Source organism: Zootoca vivipara, chromosome 6, assembly GCF_963506605.1.
Source record: "Zootoca vivipara chromosome 6, rZooViv1.1, whole genome shotgun sequence".
NCBI lineage: Eukaryota > Metazoa > Chordata > Lepidosauria > Squamata > Lacertidae > Zootoca > Zootoca vivipara.
The window spans coordinates 49,836,425-49,854,387 of record NC_083281.1 but is presented as its reverse complement, the minus strand read 5'-3'; the positions used below and the strand labels follow the sequence as shown (position 1 = coordinate 49,854,387).

The 17,963-nt window shown below is 42.5% G+C and overlaps 1 protein-coding gene across 3 annotated transcripts; it reads left to right on the top strand.

Annotated features, from left to right (window-relative positions):
* Nucleotides 1-180: 180 nt before the first annotated feature.
* DUS2 (dihydrouridine synthase 2) lies at nucleotides 181-17,738 on the top strand. 3 transcript variants are annotated; one of them, XM_035120081.2, is made up of 16 exons: nucleotides 181-217; nucleotides 2,481-2,620; nucleotides 4,344-4,389; nucleotides 5,341-5,432; nucleotides 5,760-5,803; nucleotides 7,050-7,110; nucleotides 7,704-7,751; nucleotides 8,681-8,746; nucleotides 9,702-9,772; nucleotides 9,943-10,029; nucleotides 10,662-10,830; nucleotides 11,489-11,610; nucleotides 12,461-12,604; nucleotides 13,421-13,508; nucleotides 15,041-15,114; nucleotides 15,682-17,738. In XM_035120081.2, the coding sequence occupies exons 1-16, from the start codon at nucleotides 187-189 to the stop codon at nucleotides 15,908-15,910; spliced, it is 1,512 nt and encodes a 503-aa protein (XP_034975972.2). In that variant the 5' UTR covers nucleotides 181-186; the 3' UTR covers nucleotides 15,911-17,738. The 3 variants fall into 3 exon arrangements, with proteins under 3 accessions (XP_034975972.2, XP_034975971.2, XP_034975973.2); XM_035120080.2 differs by lacking the exon at nucleotides 181-217 and having other exon boundaries at nucleotides 247-2,620; XM_035120082.2 differs by lacking the exon at nucleotides 181-217 and having other exon boundaries at nucleotides 248-2,642.
* Nucleotides 17,739-17,963: the final 225 nt, after the last annotated feature.

The window sequence follows — 17,963 nt, the reverse complement described above, 5'->3', positions numbered from 1 at the left end:
AGTTTCCGAGGGAAGAACAAAAATGTTTCGTTTCATTTTTTAAATTTTGTTTTCAAAAGTAGAACTCGGAAATCGAAGGTGCCTTTTTCTCCATTTATATATCTATGGGAAAGGGGAGACTCGTGCGGATGACGTACTGCGAGGGTGGAGAAGGAATGGGCGCGCATGCGTGGTAGCTGACTCTCGATGAAGGAGGTGGGGCTGAGTCTGGCGCGTGGTGAGTTCGTTGGGAATGGCATCTAGGCCGCCCCTCTGCCCCTCTCCTTCTGAAGCTCCTTAAAGGATAGAGGAGGCCCCTATCCCCTCCCCCCTCCCCTAAAATCCCCTTCCCTAACTTTGGGCTGGGCTCTCATTTAACCCTGCTTGGAGAAGAAAGAAGCAGAACATTAAAGGCGATAAAAATAAGTCCATAATAAGTAGACCTTCCCAAACCTGAATGTTTTCCAGATGTTGAACCGCTGGCTGTGCTGGCAGGGGCTGGTGGGAACTGAAGTCGCACAACTTTTAAGGCAGGCATCCCCAAACTGCGGCCCTACAGATGTTTTGGCCTTCAACTCCCATGATCCCTGGCTAACAGGACCAGTGGTCGGGGAAGATGGGAATTGTAGTCCAAAACATCTGGAGGGCCGAAGTTTGGGGGTGCCTGTTTTAAGGGTTTCTCTCCATTACAGCCTTGGGCTTTTCCTCTCCTTGGTGTATCAAATGACCCTATTATTGGAGACCACCAACATCTGGAGGTTACTTAGGCTGCTTAAAGGTAAAGGGACCCCTGACCATTAGGTCCAGTCATGGACAACTCTGGGGTTGTGGCGCTCATCTCACTTTACTGGTCAAGGGAGCCGGCGTACAGCTTCTGGGTCATGTGGCCAGCATGACTAAGCCGCTTCTGGCGAACCTGAGCAGCGCACGGAAACACCGTTTACCTTCCCGCTAGAGCGGTACCTTTTTATCTACTTGCACATTGATGTCTTTCGAACTGCTAGGTTGACAGGAGCAACCTGACCGAGCAACAGGAGCTCACCCCATTGCAGGGATTCAAACCACCGACCTTCTGATCGGCAAGCCCTAGGCTGCTGTAATATGCCATAATTAATTTGTTTATTCATTAAGGTGCTGCAAGTCTGGGTTGTATCTAACAAATCAGGGTTGATAATTTTTCATAATGTAGCTCCCTCAAATAGATCTCAGTTATGGATCTTCTCCATTTTGTGCCCCCTTGGCTCAATGCCCTGTGCAGGGAAACTGCCCACACCGCCCTACATCTGGCACTGAACTAATGGTCAGAGCAGACTCACTGAAATCAGGGCTGTATCTGAAGAAGTGTGCATGCACACGAAAGCTCATACCAATAACAAACTTAGTTGGTCTCTAAGGTGCTACTGGAAGGGTTTTTTTATTTTGTTTCAACTACGGCAGACCAGCATGACTACCTACCTGTAACTAGTGCTGTTCAGTTAGTCATGGCTGATTTAATTCAATTGGTTTCAATGGGTCTACTTTTGAGGATGACCTAGTCAGATACAACCCTTTTCTCTCTTTGCTTCAGCAGACTAACACAGGAGCTCCCAAATTGTAGTCTAGGAACTGTTCGTGAAGAACAGCAAAAGCAATGTAGCACTTACCACAGCATATTGCAATTGCTACAACAGACAGAAAAATCATTAAGTAGTTTGCCAAGACTCTCTGCAGTTTTCAAGTGGTCTGTGGGGAAAGAAGCTTGGGAACCACTCAACCAACACACTTAGTTAAAAGATGCAGCAGGAGTCTCATTGATTCTTAAAGTTTGGAGAGGACCTTGTAATCAATACAGTCAAACAAGAGATCTTCAGTATCCCCAACAGATTGCTTTCGACCCTCTGCTTGAAGGCCTGCAGCAAGGTTGAAAACCTATCCCAAATTGATTAGTTCCACTGTTGAACTGCACTTACTTTTTAGTTCCTTCTTATTTTTCTTGCTCTGATCATCCTTTACCAATTTGTCTGTTTCCTTAAATAACATTGTATTCTAGATGTGCTTGACTAGTGCAGAATGAAGAGAAATAATTCAGAAGTGTTTTTGTCCCACTCTTTGGCCAAAAAAAGGCCCTCAAGAGTAGCTTACAAATCTAAATCAGTGGACAGCACCTGTCTGCAGGTTCCCCAAGAGACATGATAAAAAGGAGAAAGGGTTAGGGAGTACAACAAGTTCAGGTGCTATGTCTTACAGAGTGACCAAAGGGAAAGAGAAAAAATTATCACACATCCCAGTTTCCCACAGGGGCAGTGATTTCAAAGTGCTTGCCTAGCTGCCCATGAGGCTACTTGCAAGAAGGGAGAAGTGCTTTGGAAATACTTGCTTGGGTTGGGGCCTAACTGAAAACCAGGAAGGGGGGTGAGGCTTCCAGCTCATATATAAGTTCCCACTCTGAACTGTCTTTGTAGTTTGTCTTTGTCATTGTTTAAAAATAATGCAATTTCCCCCAAAAAATGTTTTCATTTCAGACAATCCAAGAAACATGACGGTGAACACAACATCGCTCTCTTTCAGAAATAAGGCCATATTGGCACCTATGGTCAGGGTTGGGACCCTACCAATGCGACTTTTAGCTTTGGATTATGGTGCTGATATTGTATACTGTGAGGTAGGGTGGCTGAGTCAATGAGGCAAGAGAATATTTCTATTTTGCTCAAGTTGTTCCCAGTGGCTTGGCTTGCATGTTGTGTTAATTTTGTTTCGTTATGGTTAACTGCAAACAAGCAGAGTGTTGGTGGATGTTGCTCAGAACTTGGAGCTTTGCTCTTTCTTTTGCCTGGCTGTGCCACACCAGGAGCAATAGGTCACAAGCCTTTCCTCAAAGCTACAGTGTTTTGTGGAAAGTGATGTGAAACTCTGCCAAACTCCTCTTCGCAATGCAGGAAAGTAGGAAGAGTGCATGAGCCCAAGGCTTGCAGTGGCTCCTTCCTTCTCATGCATGTAGCATTAAACCGTGGTTTAGCATGGTGCATAAAGGTAGCCTCTGGAGCAAATGCCCTACTCCTGGCTTAAGCAGAAAAGGGAAACTTCAACTCAGAACTTAACAGTGTTAAATGCTAACCAGTGTTTACGTGTCTTTTTAAAATTTAAGGCACTTATACGTTGCCTTTTAGCCAAAAAGGCCCTCAAGACGTCTTACAAAAATGAGTACTAAGATAGATCGTTCCCTCATACCTGCAATTTAAACCCCATGACACACAAGGAAAAAGGAATGGGCAGGAAGAGGGAAAAGCAAAGTCAAGCAGAACTTATTAAATTTGTTACAATTCTTATAACACAGTTATATAGTTCTGCTATGCAGATTTTAGCAGATCAGCAACTCATTGCTGATTCCAGTGGCAGTTCTGGCTGACTTGCTCTTTAAAACAGCAGTTCCTAAGATGTAAAGTAGAATAGGTTAAATATGGTATTTTAGGTGGAGTGTCCCTACACTTCCGCTCGTTCCCTCATCTTGGTCCTCCTGGTGGCAGGGGGAGGTATGGGGGTGGGGTGGGCTCCAAGTATAAAAAGGACTGCCTCTTCTGTCCTACCCCACCTAGGGATTCCCTGGTGGCAGGGGGATGCCTGGGATTGGAGTGGGGGGGAGGGGTAGGATGTTAAGGAAGAGTAATATCTGTACCGGTAAATGAAAAGGATTAATAAATTATGATATATGAAATTCCTAAAGAGGATTATGAATTGGAAATCAGTAAGGGGGGGGGGAAGGGGAAGTCCACGAGATAATGATTAAGAAAAATGGATGTTTAAAAGTTATATTTTTTATCGTTTGTTTGTTGTTTGCTGGTTTTTCTTTTCTTGTTTTTTTCTTGTTCATGTGTTATATTGTTCTATTGTGTTTTGATGGAAAAATTGAATTAAAATTATTATTTTTAAAAATAAAAACAACAGTCCCTCCCTAAAAGCAGTCCCCACCCCAAATCACTTCTAGGAGCAGAGTTGGTGACCATGTCCAGGCAGGAGGCTGGGGCAGCTCCTGTGACATGGTTCTCCCTTCAGGCTGCTGAGTTGATGGGAAACTCCTCATGGGAGGGACTTGATGTATCAGTGGTGGTTCTGGCTGTATAGCCCTCCCCGGAAGCATTCTTCTTCCAAGGTCACAGTGTCCAAGCCAGGAGAAGTGAGCAACTACCAATACACAGTTTCCCCTTAACATAAACGTCTTGAAACTGGTTAGTCCAACTAAAGTCCACTGCTGAAAGTAGTTTTTGGATTCTGGTAATAGGAACCTGAGTCAGTTTAAATCATGATTAAGTTGGGGTGCCTTCCTGAATATGAATCCACCTTTCCCTTCGTTTGATGCATTTTTATAACTTTTGCCTTTTTTCTTGAAGGAGCTGATTGACATAAAGATGCTGCAGTGCAAGAGAGTTGTAAATGGCAAGTATCTGCTTATGTATTCAGTTACTTGAGGGACAAAAAAGGTGAGGTTGTAGGTGGGGTTTTCCAGTTTTCTTCTCTTGGGCTCTCCATCATCCCATGCCATTATATATGCTTCCTGGGACAGATGGGAATTATAGTTCAGCAACATCTGGAGGGTCAATGGTTCCCTGTACCTAGTTTAACTGAAGCATTCCTTAAACCAGTGTTTCTCAGAGCACTGGTAGAATAGTTTGTTGTCTACTGCTTGTATTTAATTTAGTAGAAAATCTTCACAGACTGCTGAATATTCCCTGTAATATTGGCTAATGGAATGCATTCTAGCACAGCCGCAGAATGAAGTCCTTTGACCAAATGGTTGTGTAGGTAATTGCGAACTTCTTCAACTATGAACTAAAACCTTGAAATAAATTAAATTTAAGCACAGTATGTCTGACCAAATATAAGTACATGAGTATATAAGTACATGAGTCTGACCAAACTGCAGGAGGTAATAAAAGACAAGAGTGCCTGGCGTGCTCTGGTCCATGGGGTCACAAAGAGTCAGACACGACTAAACAACAAAACAGTATGTTCCTCCCTATTGCTGAAGATTCAGGTTATAAGTTGCTGGGACTTCAAACTGTTCAGGATTGTTATTAGAGATAGGGGCACTCTGCACAAAAAAACAGCGTATAAATATTTGATACTTTGAGTTTGAAGTGTATTGTAATGGACCTGCTTCCTTTGGAAGAGTTTAACACTAATCTAACAATGATACACCCAATAAATTTAATTGGGAAAATGGAAAGCCTGCCAATCATCTTAAAATGCATGCTTTTTAAAAAAATCTGGCAGCAATTTTGTTTTTCTTTCTCTCTTAAGATCTTAGAACTGAAACCCTTTTGAGTGAAAAGATGGGTGCATGCTGTTTATCTTTATCCTGTTCTGTTTCCCTTTTCTATCCTGCAGAGATGCTTGGAACAGTGGACTTTGTTGCTCCCAATGAAAGAGTTGTGTTCAGGACCTGTGAAAGGGAAAAGGACCATGTTGTCTTTCAAATGGTAGGAAGTAACTAGCCCTCAACATCCTGCTAACCAAATAAGATCTGTGCTATTTACATTTTTAATGTACTGCTAAGGACAGTTCCCGTGAGATCTCTTGTGATTTCACGGGTGTAGAAGGAGAGAGAATGAGGAGAGCACATTGTTTTGTAAGGTTTGGATGAAAACATGGGTAATCCTTGTCTGCCATGTATTAATTATTTTATTCATTTATTTCATAAAATGGCAACACTGCTTGATTGTAAAAAAAAAAATCTCAAAGTGGTTCACAAAAAGGTAAAACAGTTTTTGTCTATGTATTTTTCTCTTTGCTGTTGTGCTGTTCAGGGGACAGCAGATGCTGAGAGAGCCTTGGCGGTAGCCAAACTTGTGTAAGTATCTGTCAAATTTTACCTTTTTATTAAAACCTTTTCCTCCTTTGGGGGCCTGCTGAAAAATGGCTTGGCATTTCACCCAGTCTTGCAAATAAATTGACAAAAATTACTATCTTGCTAATTACTCTCTCACTTCATCTGCTTTTGTGCATCAGGAGTAAAGATGATACTCCACATCCCAGCATTTACACCTACTGTATAGCAGGCAAAACAGTAGCTAATAAGAGCCTGCTTGTTTGTAACAGCCTAATGGTGTGTTTAGGTTATTGTGCAAAGTGTTGCTTCCTTATACAGTATTAAAAGTTTTATTTTAATACCCCCAAATGGGACCTCGTGACAAGGGTGAGGACCCATTTTCAGCCTGTATTCCTTTCTGGACAAAAGTAGATGGGCCAGAAGCGCAAGTGGCCAAAGCAATGGATGTGAACCTTATCTGTGTATAGTAAAGGTAAAAAAGGTAAAGGACCCTGGATGGTTAAGTCCAGTCAAAGGCGAGTATGGGGTGCGGTGCTCATCTCGCTTCAGGCCGAGGGAGCCGGCGTTTGTCTACAGACAGCTTTCCAGGTCATGTGGCCAGCATGACTAAACTGCTACTGGTGCACGGAGGACCGTGATGAGTGCCAGGGCGCAGGGAAACGCCATTTACCTTCCTGCCACAGCAGTACCTATTTATCTACTTGCACTGGTGCTTTTGAACTGCTATGTTGGCAGAAGCTGGGACAGAGCAACAGCAGCTCACCCCATCATGTGGCTTTGAACTGCAAAAGTCGAGAGTTTCTTCACCCACCCACATGCTTTCCATCCAGGCAAAGAAAATGCATGATCACTGTTTAAGGACACCTCCCAGCAAGGCAAAAGCTCTCAAGGGGGCATGTTTAGCAGGCTTGGAGGGGATAGGCTTTTTCACATAATGCCCCTTAAGTGTCTCTCTTGAGTTCTCCAACCCATTGCTGAAAGCAATGTTCCACCACCTGGCTTGACTGCGCAGTACTGCTGGGCAATGTAAGAATGGCATCAACAGAAACACCAGAAAGTTGGGAAGAATTCTTAACATGGTGTGCTCACCAGCTGCCAGTGCCTCAGTTAGCCACCCCACAGTTGAGAGATGAGCAATTGTTTGTATCTTACTGTTTTAATCTGTAGAAAGGCACCTCGGAGATCCATTGTTCAAAGGCAGTGTATAAATATTTGGGGGTCCTTTGGTTTTAACATATACATTTTCTTTTTCTCTCTGGCATTTCAGAGAGAATGATGTTGCTGGCGTTGATGTCAACATGGGATGCCCCAAAGAATATTCCACTAAGGTAGGTTGACTCTTGTCCAGTTGTATTTTTTTTGTCTTCCTGTAAAGATAATGCATCTTGTGTTTACGCATGTGGTTTGACTTCATATCCATTTTTAGAAATAGGATTTTGTAGTTGCAGGGCATGGGGAAGCCTCTTGGTGGCAGCCCCACCCTCATACCTTACATTGAATCGGACTGATGGTCCTTCTAGCCCAGGGGTTCAGGCATAGCTGAAAAAGACCCCAGCCTATCTGAGATACTTTGAACTAAAGGGAAACTTGTGGTCATCCATATATTGTTGGACTACAACTCCCATCAACCTTGTTGGCTAGTGCTGATGGGAGTCCATCAGGTCCCTCATTCCTGAATTGAAGATTTCAGGGGTTGAGAAACATGTGCATTGCTTTGTATCAGACTACTTGTCAATAGATTGCATTGCAGAAAGTGTAATAATGATCCATGGGAGCAAACATGATTTTCTGCATAATATGTGGCAATTTGAAATTTTCAGGTGTGGGTGTGACTATACTGCTTTATATTCGTTTTGATAAGTGCCTTGTTGGTTCTGTGGTACTGAGATAATGAATGCCTTTTGTGTGTGCCTTTTCCCAGGGAGGAATGGGAGCAGCACTCCTGTCTGATCCCGACAAGATAGAATCTGTAAGTAATTTCTGGATTCATTTTTTTTATTGTCTTGCTTTTGGTTTTATGCTCTAACTCAACAAAGAATAAACTGCAAAATGTCCTGGGAAGTGGATGGGTTGGCAAGGCATTAAAATGTCTGCTGTTGTATGACGAGTGTTTTAAGACAAAGGATGGTTTGTAGTGCTATTTTGCTATCTCTACAGCTATAGTTTTTGGAGTTTGGGGCGTTATTCAGTGCAGGACCAAAGAACCAGCTTGTGCTTAGAATCCTTGATTTCTAAAGACTTCCAGGGCATATGGAATGTTACTGGGTTTTTTTTGAAGCTATTAAAATATGTCAAGAATTAGAAATCCTTGAAAGGATGAAGTACAAAAACAAGGTACTTGAACATTTCCAACCACCTGTGCACGCTGTTTGAAAGCTGATGAAAATGCAAGCATACCACAACTTCTTTTTAAAGAAATCTGCTCAGAAGGAACAGTTGGGAGTAGCATGAAGCAATTGTTCTAGGGATTAGTTAAGTCAAACTTCCGAGCATGGTGCTCTCCAGTTGTTTTGGACTTCAAGTCCCCTGCAAGCATGGCAAATGGTGATGAATGATGGGAGCTGTATTTCATAACATTTGGATGACATCAGACTGAGGAAGGCAACTTTTGACCTCAAGCTGCAGATATGTTGTTTGTTATTATGTTGTGTATTTTTGTGCTTTTATACTGTGTGATCCTCGGGTGAAACAAACGGTCTGAGAAGATAGTAATTAGACGTAAGATGTTGTTCACCTTTTAAGGTGCTTTTGCTCCTCCATGCTTCTTACTGAGAAAGGAAGTGAAGTGGGAAGGGATGGGAGCAGAGCAAGTGAGGAAATCTTAGCAGTACTAGCTAGGCTTGTCAAGACTCAAATCCTGCTTTCCTTTTGCTGAAACAGCCCTTTTTATCTCTTTAGATTCTGACTACTCTTGTCAAAGGCATTTGTAAGCCAGTGACCTGCAAAATCAGAATCCTGCCGTCAGTAAGAACATCTTGTGGTTTTTGAAACATTGGATCTTGGGCAAATGCGCAGTGCTTTGACTAGAAAGCACAGTAAATTATGACAATAATAGTTGTGTTTTTATCAGAAATGAATAAAATAGCACTGCTGCCTAGGCAGTCTATGACAAACCAATGAAGCTTAAAAAGATGAAAATCATTAGCTTTTAAATGTTTAAGATGACCGGCAATACATCTGTTGCAAAAGCTAGCTGAAAATAATTGCTCAAGCAAATGGTTTAATCATGCAGAATAGTGCTATGTTGGAAGAAGCAACTCTTGTGAAATTTACCCTTCTGTGAATAGGAAAGTCAAATGTTGCGTCCATACACAATCTGTCTAGACCAGAAATCAAGACACTATGGCCCTAAGCATTGTCCCTGGCCCTTGCTCATGCTGACTGGGGCTGATGGGAGTTGAAGTCCAGCAACATCGGGGGGGGGGCAGTGCTGTCACTAGTTGAATTAGGTCTCAGCAATAAGCCAAGAAAATTCATTTTGTGGGGTTCAGGCTGCTATTCTGCACACATTTACCTGGGAGTCTGACTTCTGAGTAAATATGTACTGTATAGGATCACTCTGTTAAAGTTGTTTGGTAATGAGCCAAAGATAGACATAGCTCCTGCTAGCATAGAGTGTACATGGGGAGGGGAAGCAGAACTGGGATGCACTGGCCTCGCCTCCATGGCATTAGGTATGTACAGCTCACTGCATGTAGACCCTGTCTTCACCCCTCAAAGTTTGGGTGTAATGTTTTGTTCACTGGGCCTGTGTGTGTAAGCTCTTAGCCAAACATGACATAAGGGTACAGACATGAGGCAAGGCCTGCCCAATTCCCATCACTCATTGGGCATATACCCAGGTCATCATAGAGTTAAGTACTGCCTGCATTGAAGGGAACTTGCAAATGGCGGTTTGTGACTTTTTCTCCATTTCCAGAAAGAAGAAACAATAAGTTTAGTGAAGAAGATAGAGCGGGCTGGTGTTGCTGCTGTTGCAGTTCATGGAAGGTGAGTTAATTTTCCATCTCACTGGAGCAAAATAATTTCTGGTTAGCCCTTCTTGAATGTATTTCTGCACCACAAGGGCCTAGCTGGCTGGAATTACATCTGCGAAGAAGAATGCTCTGTGCCAGTAATCTTTGATCTGTTTGTTTCCTTTCCTTCTCTTCCTTGCAAAGGAAGAAAGAAGAGAGGCCTCAGCATCCTGTCCACTGTGATGTGATCAAAGCCATTTCTGAAGCAGTCTCTATACCAGTAATAGCCAAGTAAGTGGGACTAGATGGCTACTTTTTGTTATGAGGCATCCCTATCTAGCAATGGGCAGTATGTTGAGAAAAACTAGAGAAAGGAACTGAAAGATTCATTCATGATAAATGACATCACACTAGCACTCAGATCAATATGTACTTAGTCCTAAATTCATTTTTAATTAAAAAAATGGTTTAGCATATTGATTTAACTCAAACTCTAAAATGCCCAGAAATTACAAATGTTAAGGACTTCACATCATTTAGGAGAGCTTGACATAGGATGTTATCCTATCCTGTGGTTAATTGCAGCTTCAGCAGTACTTTGACTGCTTTGATGATAAACTTCCTTTAATCCTTCCGGCTGCAACAAGAGCACCAGGTTTGAGTACCTTCCAGGCCTTTGCTGGATCAGCATGATCTCATAAAATAGTGGAGCACATTGTTAACCAAATGAGTCTAATTAGAACAGTGCCATTCTTGGCTTGCAAGGATTGTAGCATAGATAAATACTCATTTTCAGCTTTGTGGGGTTCATTGGAATTAAACTACATTGCTGTAGCTTGGTTTTTTTAAAAAAAAATAATAATAATTAAATTCTAATACTGAGTTTGTTAATACTGATAGAAGAAATGTTGTTCTTATTTCAGTGGAGGCTCTCATGACTTCATAAAAGAATATTCTGACATAAAGGTCTTCCAGCAAGTAACAGCAGCATCTTCAGTCATGGTTGCTCGTGCTGCCATGTGGAACCCCTCTGTCTTCAGGAAGGAAGGTCCATGGCCCTTAAAGGATGTCATGCAGGAATATATCAAATATGTACGGTTTCTTTATTTTTGTTCTAAAAAAACTACATCCACAGTTGTTTCTGAATACCATTTGCTAAGGAGAGCTAAGAGTCCTGCTTGTGGAATTCCCATGGTCACTGTGAGGAAAGGAAGCACCTTAAATTCAGCCTGGAAATGAATAGGCAGCCAATGAAGATCTTTCAGGATCATTGTTACCTGAACCCTAAGGGCAGCCCCATAGAGAGTGCATTGCAATAATCCAACATAAGGTTACCAGAGCACGAGTCACTGTAGTCACACTCTATCCAGGAATGATTGTAACCGGCAAAGCAGTCAAAGCTAGAACAGGATTGGGAGACCTTCCCCCAACCCCAAGGGCCATTGATCCACAAAAAAATATTAATCTGTTGGGGGGACACCTCACACAAGGAAAAATGAGGGATAGTTTTGAGAGAGGTGAAAGTGTGAATAAAGGCAAAAGCATCCCTTCTCGGTCTACTATAATAGATTTATATTTAGATACACTTACTACGAGCTGGATGAAATTAAGTAAGCGGCTGAATGAGGCCCACGGGCTGTAGGTTCCCCACTTCAGGACTAGAAGCAAAGTCTTGAAAGACTTCACCAGCTGATTACAATCTGCTTTTTATCCTACCATAAAATGCTGTTTCTTGTATTGCTCTCATCAGGCAGTGAGATATGATAACCACTACACCAACACCAAGTACTGCTTGTGCCAGATGTTAAGGGAGCAATTAGAAAATGCACAAGGGAAGAAGCTACATGCAGCACAATCCATGCAGGAAATCTGGTAGGAATATTTCCTTTTGAACCAAAGTAAATAGCCCTTGGTAAAGCGACCGTTGTACTGTGCCTGAGGAAGAGGGCCTGAAAAGGGATGAGTTTTTAAATGTAAATGCATTTGAAGTGTGTTAATAAGGTCACTGTTTTAAAATTTCAGTTAAAGTACCATATGAGGACCCTGAATTTTAAAAAGTACAGTAGTTTAGAACTACCTCCTAGTGGTCAGTGGTTTGTTGCATCTAGTAGAAAGTTGCCATCACAGACAAGTCTTTGAGGTCAGAGCAGCATGTTCAATGACAGATTGCATTCACTGCCAAGTGGCAGAGTGAGGGGGGTAAAGAGGTGGGTAGGAGAGGATGCTTAGCTTGGTCTACTGCTTTCCTCCTGCATACCTACTTCCCAGTCACTTCGCTAACTTGGCTTCCAGGCACATAGTTGCTGCAGCAGGGTGGGGTGTGAAGATTGCAGGGCAAAATGGAAGTCAGGTTAAACATCTTCCTCTTCCTTGCTATAATTTAGCATCCCATGCTGCTGCTTGGCAGCTGTTCAGGAGAGATCTTGGCTCTGATGTAAAAAATGTAGCTCCGGCCTGATCATTCAGGACAAAGGAACAAAATCTTTTTGGAAATCATCTCCCCACAGCAGCTTTCCATACTTTATACACAGCTGTGCAACAAATTCTGTGGCATAGACTGCCCATGACATTTCTTAAGAAGTTATGAAATGGGGAAATAGTGATACCATCCCTGTGACAGATGCCAGCTTTGGCACCTGATTCATTCTTTAAAACACCTCTGCAATTAGAGGGTATATTTCTAGTATTAATTTGGATGTATTGTGGCTTTGTTTTTAATTAGTGAAGCTTTTGAGATGAGCAGTTTTTACCAAGAAACCTCCGCCCTTTTGGAAGCCAAAAAAGCATCTTCAGAAGCTAACAACCAAGATGAAGAAGACCACAGTGAAGATTCCGATGTCATAAAAATGGCTGTTAAATTTGATAAGTAAGAAAAGGGATTTGATTGTTCTGTTTCTTTCAGTACAGGGCTATCCCAGTGTCTTCTATTCTCCATTGAAAAAGCCTGCAAACACCCCACTCTGCCCCTGCCTTTAGTTGTGATGTTTTGTGGTCGCGGTTCGGTATGGTTGCACACATATCGGACGCACCTAAAATGGTCACTGTCTGCATTGGACACAAGGTTCAGCTTTCTGAGAGTCCCAGTTTTTGTATTTAAAGAAGACCTGATGGTGACACAGATATTCTTGAATGTGTGTGGGCAATGCTTGCTAAAATAAATCTCAGAAACCAGAGAGGAGCCAATTTCCAGTGATGCAGGCAAGGAGCAGGTTCCTTTGGTGCCCCCCCCCCCAATACTCTTTGACTTTGATTATGACTAGGAAAAGCGAGAAATAATTATGCAGAATAAAATAAATGAGGGTATGCAACTGCAGTCTACTCAGAGTAGACGCAGTGAAATGATTGAAACTAAGTTAATCATGTTCATTAATTCCATTGTGTCTCCTTTGAGTAGAAGTAACATTGAATACAGTCCATGGAACATATACTCAGTTTCCATAATTTACTCAGCTTGTAGAATTGGGGTTTTATTGGCTCGGAATTTGGATTGCCTAGATGCAGAACTTAATTTTTATTTTTAGCACAGGCACCACACAGCCATGTCAGTTGCCCAGAAGAGTTTGTTCCTGCAGTCCTTTTTTTGCATTGTGCCTGCTGCAGCCATCCTTTTGCCATCCAAAGACTTAACACAGCGACTCTCCTGGGATGAGTAATAACTATTTGTTTCTGTTTTTCTCTTCAGACGAGAATATCCCCCACAGATCACACCCAAAATGTGTCTCTTGGAATGGTGTAGGAAAGAAAAGCACCCTCAGCCGGTTTATGAAACCGTGAGTCTCTGCATTCTGCAACAAGTACTCTTTTGAAAGACACAGTGTAATCCTATACATGTCTACAGTGGTACCTCTAGTTACAAACTTAATTCGTTCCGGAGGTCCATTCTTAACCTGAAACTGTTCTTAACTAGAGGCGCACTTTTGATAATGGGGCCTCTTGCTGCTGCCGCTGCGCCACCAGCACATGATTTCTGTCCTCATCCTGGGTCAAAGTTCTCAACTCGAGGTAACTCTTCCAGTGTGGTGTAGTGATTAAGAGTGGTAGACTCGTAATCTGGGGAACCGGGTTCATGTCTCCATGTTCATGATTCACACACCAACATATAAATCAGCTTTCCAGGTAGTGTGCAAAGTGGTCCTCATGTTTTATTTCTATGTGGCAGTTTTATCTGTAAATGAATTTGCCACATGTGTTTAGTTTCTGAACACTTACTGAGTCTCTCATGAATGTGTGAGCTACCTGCAAAGTATAATTACAAAGATAATGTTGAGCAGGCTTTAAGATTTATCTGTGGTGGCTGTTGGGCACATGCAAGTTGTTATTATTTGAAGTTGCAATAATTGTGTTCGAAGTTGTGACATAGAAGCTTCCCAGAATCAAAGACCTCCAGCCAGATATGGTTTCAGCCATTTTTGATGCTACCCTCTGGCATTTACGGTAGGGGGTATGTGAAACCTTCCACAATATATATATTTGTTTATTTATTGCAAATATTTGCATTGCCAGAAGTTATCTTACATGTCTGGAGCACTTTTTCTTCGTAGATGGGCAGCTTTTACAAGGGTGGTATTTTCTTATTTGTTTGCTCGTTTCTTAGCATTAGTGCACATAGTTCCACATTCCAAATATAAAACTGTTCCTTGTAAGGGGAGAAGTGACTTTCTCATCTGGTTCCTCTGTCAAAAGCCCAACGAGCTGTTTTCTGCTTATGTATTTACTGGATTATACCTCCACCCTGCATCTTTGAAACAGGCTGTGGATCTAGTTCTCACAAAGTGGTGGGCCTGTTATCTGGGCTGAGCAAATTTACTTTTCAGGTGAGAGCTAGTTCATTTTTAAAATCCCATGTTCATCATAGAAAACTAGCGTGTCAGGGAGTAGACTGGGCTAGAACTCTTCTGCTTGATACCTAGATTTCTATGAGAACATTCAGCCAGATGAGTTCTAGTATGCAAGGGGAAGTGCTACAGGCCAAACACAGGTTTACTTCTTTAGTGTTGTTTGCCCCAACATCAAGTTAAAATATCCTAGCTGCTTGGTGGGCAGCATCTGATGTTTCATGTTGAAGTACCACGGCAACACACCTGTTGAATAAGGTATGTGTATTCTAAGAGAGCTGCACTGTTGCTCCAATTTACAATTTCACAGTTGCAATTCCAGGGACCTGCCACCTGAGGGCTGCCCTTACCACTTCTCCAAGAGGGTATATGACCCTGTAGCCAGAGCCAACTCGCAGCTCACAGGTGTCTTTTTCATTTTATGAAGACAACATGAAATTATCCTTTGATGTCTTGCCTTGTTTTAGGTCGAAAGACCACTAGATAGACTCTTCTGTTCTATTGTCACGGTAGCAGAACAAAAGTACAGATCAACCCTATGGTAAGTCTTTTTGGAGGATGGGGTGTTTTTTTTACCCCAAATGGGAGCTGGAGGGTCAGAGGGAACAACACATAACTGTTCATTAGTTTGCATAACCTGTAAATACAGAAGTGATGCTGGTGTGTAGGCACAGCGATTTCAAATGTTTAAAGAACTTCACATGCATTAGACTGGTTTAGATGTAGCACACTAAACTGCCATTTGGCTTTGCAAGAATGAACCGCAGCAAGCCTTGGGCTTGTTCTGCCCGGGGGGGGGGGCGTTACAGCTGTGAGGATTTCAGAAGCTTTTTGATTAATTACACCTTGCCGGGTTGTCCACACCCAGGCAGACTGTGGTTAATTGGAATGTAGGAACCTGCTGTATACCAAGTCAGACCATTAGTCGATCTAGCTCAGTACTGCCTACACTGACTGACAGCAACTCTCTGGGGTGTCAATCAGGAGTCTCTTCCAGCCCTACCTTGAGAATTCATCATAGGACATGCAAGTGTCACAGCTTGGGTTGGACAGCATGTATGTTTCTGAATTGTTCTCTTCCTACCCTACGTTTTGTTCTTTCTTACAGGGAAAAGTCAAAGAAGTTAGCAGAACAAGCTGCAGCTATTGCCTGTTTACGAACCCTTGGCCTCCCAGAAGGGAAGTGGAATGAAGAAGCAAACCATTTGGTTAACAAACGCAAGAGGCAAGACCAGGAACACTTGAACAATGGAGAGCATGGAAATGACCTTGTAGCCAAGGCTGCTTGCAAAAAAACTCATTTTCTTCCAGGAGCTTCTAACCCCAGTGTTTCTTAATTGTCACGGTGGTGTGAAAAGAGCCATTCTACAACTATGCAGCTTGCCCCACTCGCCCTCTATTTCTTCTGGATGCAGTCCGCTGGAACAGACAACTCTGGATTTTGAATTGCGATGTGTATGATATCATTGGCTTCTTTCTGCTCTTCCTTTGATGCCTTTGTAGCTTGCAGTTTCATTGAGAAAAGAGAAGATTGGCTCTGCGTTGAGTTCTCTTTCCCAGTAAATGTATTTGAATGTGGGAAGAGGGATAGTTCATGTGTGTGTTTAAATAGTCCTGCAGTTTTCTGGTTTGAAATGATGTTCCTACACAGCAGTCTTCAGTCAGTTAGCCAGCCGGTTCTCTCTTTGGGAAGAGCTCAGTGACAAAAAGGAGCTCAAGGGCAGTAACCTCAGTGTCACAGATATATTGAATCTGTTACCTATATAATATCTGATATTTGGTGGCAGGCTGGTGAGAATCTTAATAGAGATTTGTAGCTAAGGAGGGAAGGTGGCTAGGGTGGAAGCGGATCTTGCTATACATCTTTTCCTTACCTTTTACAGCAGCAGAAGCCAACATGGTGGATCTTGGATGTTGTTGAACTACAGTTCCCATCAGCCCCTTCCAACATGGACAGTGGTTGTGAATGATGGGAGTTGTGGTCAAACATGTGGAGGGGAACATATTGACAACCCTTTTTACAGAATGTATCTTTTTACACTTTATGCAATTCTGAACTCCAATTCAAAAAAGTGTGCATCTTGTTATTTGTCTGTCTTCTGTAAGTATCAATTAAAAAGTTGATCCCCTGTCTCCTAAAAGTGGTTTTACGTTAAGTGCTTTCTTATGTTTTGTTTATATTCTGGGGCAAAGTGAGATGAGGGGGACAAAAGTAATTATATCCATTATATTTAGATGATCTCCTTACCTTTTTAAAATAGTCAGACTATTTGTATACTAGCAACATTCCCTTCATTATCAAAAAACAAAACTTAGGCTTGAACTGATTCAGTCCCAGAATTCCACCACAAATTTCTATGGGGCAAAACAAATGGGATGTGGTTTTGAGACACGGTTAGGAGGTGGGAACAGGAAACGGTATGTTGCAGAGAAATCATGGTGGGAGAATGAATGTTGGGCCACCGAGTGTGTCAAGGATGGGTGGCAGATTTTGACCCACCGAAAAGCTGTCCCCAGCAACTGGTATTCAAGTAGGGAGAGTGTTCTTGCACTCAGGTTCTGCTTGTGGGCTTCCCACAGGCATCTGGATGGCTGCTGTGAAAATAAGATGCTAGACTAGACGAGTTATTGGCTTGATCCAGCAGCCAGACTCTTGTTCTGTAATGCTTTCATTTCTGCCATATAAATGAAGGGCACCCATTCACTTACACAGGAGAAAGTAAAGCATGGTGCTTGGGGACCTTATTGGGTTCTTACTGGTGATTCCCAAAAGAAGGCTCCTGCCACCCAGCACTCCTGTCTCTGATGATATCTCATTTATTTGGTTGCAGTAACTGTGGGAGCTACTTAGAACTGAGAGAGATTTCCTTCAATATTTTCTGTTTGCTCTGTTTTTATCTCTTCTGTTACATCTCTTCTGTACCTTGAAAAGCAAGATTCCTGTCGACTAAACCAAATGCAAGGGAGGGTTCTACTCTATGTAAACAGCAGAGGGCAGTGTGGTCCGTAGCTCATGGTCCAGCTGTGCTACTGTAGTGCTGACCTTACCGCCTTGGAAATGCTGAACCAGGAGCAGAGGAGGCTACTTTCTGGGTGAGCCTGTACTCAAAACTACTTCTGTCTCTGCTTCAACATGGCTACTGGCATTTCTGCCATGATCACCACAGCAGTCACACTTCAGCTTGCAAACAAGCAGAAGTCCGGTGCAGCAAAAACGTCAATGATCTGCTTACGATTCACGCATGAAAACTAGGTCAGCATCAAATATGCACCATTGATTTAATCTCAGCATTGATTTTGAGGGACTGGGATTTTCTCGGCACAGCATTTGTACTGCCGTTTGTTCCTCTAAGGACTCCCTCTTAACGACACCATCTGTTACCCAGTTTA

Bases quoted from the DNA above. Each gene is read 5' to 3' on its own strand.
- DUS2 (XM_035120080.2), top strand. From the start codon at position 2,447: ATGCAATTTCCCCCAAAAAATGTTTTCATTTCAGACAATCCAAGAAAC. The intron at 2,621-4,343 runs GTAGGGTGGCTG...TTTTTCTTGAAG, and splicing joins CTGATATTGTATACTGTGAG to GAGCTGATTGACATAAAGAT. The intron at 13,509-15,040 runs GTGAGTCTCTGC...GCCTTGTTTTAG, and splicing joins CTCAGCCGGTTTATGAAACC to GTCGAAAGACCACTAGATAG.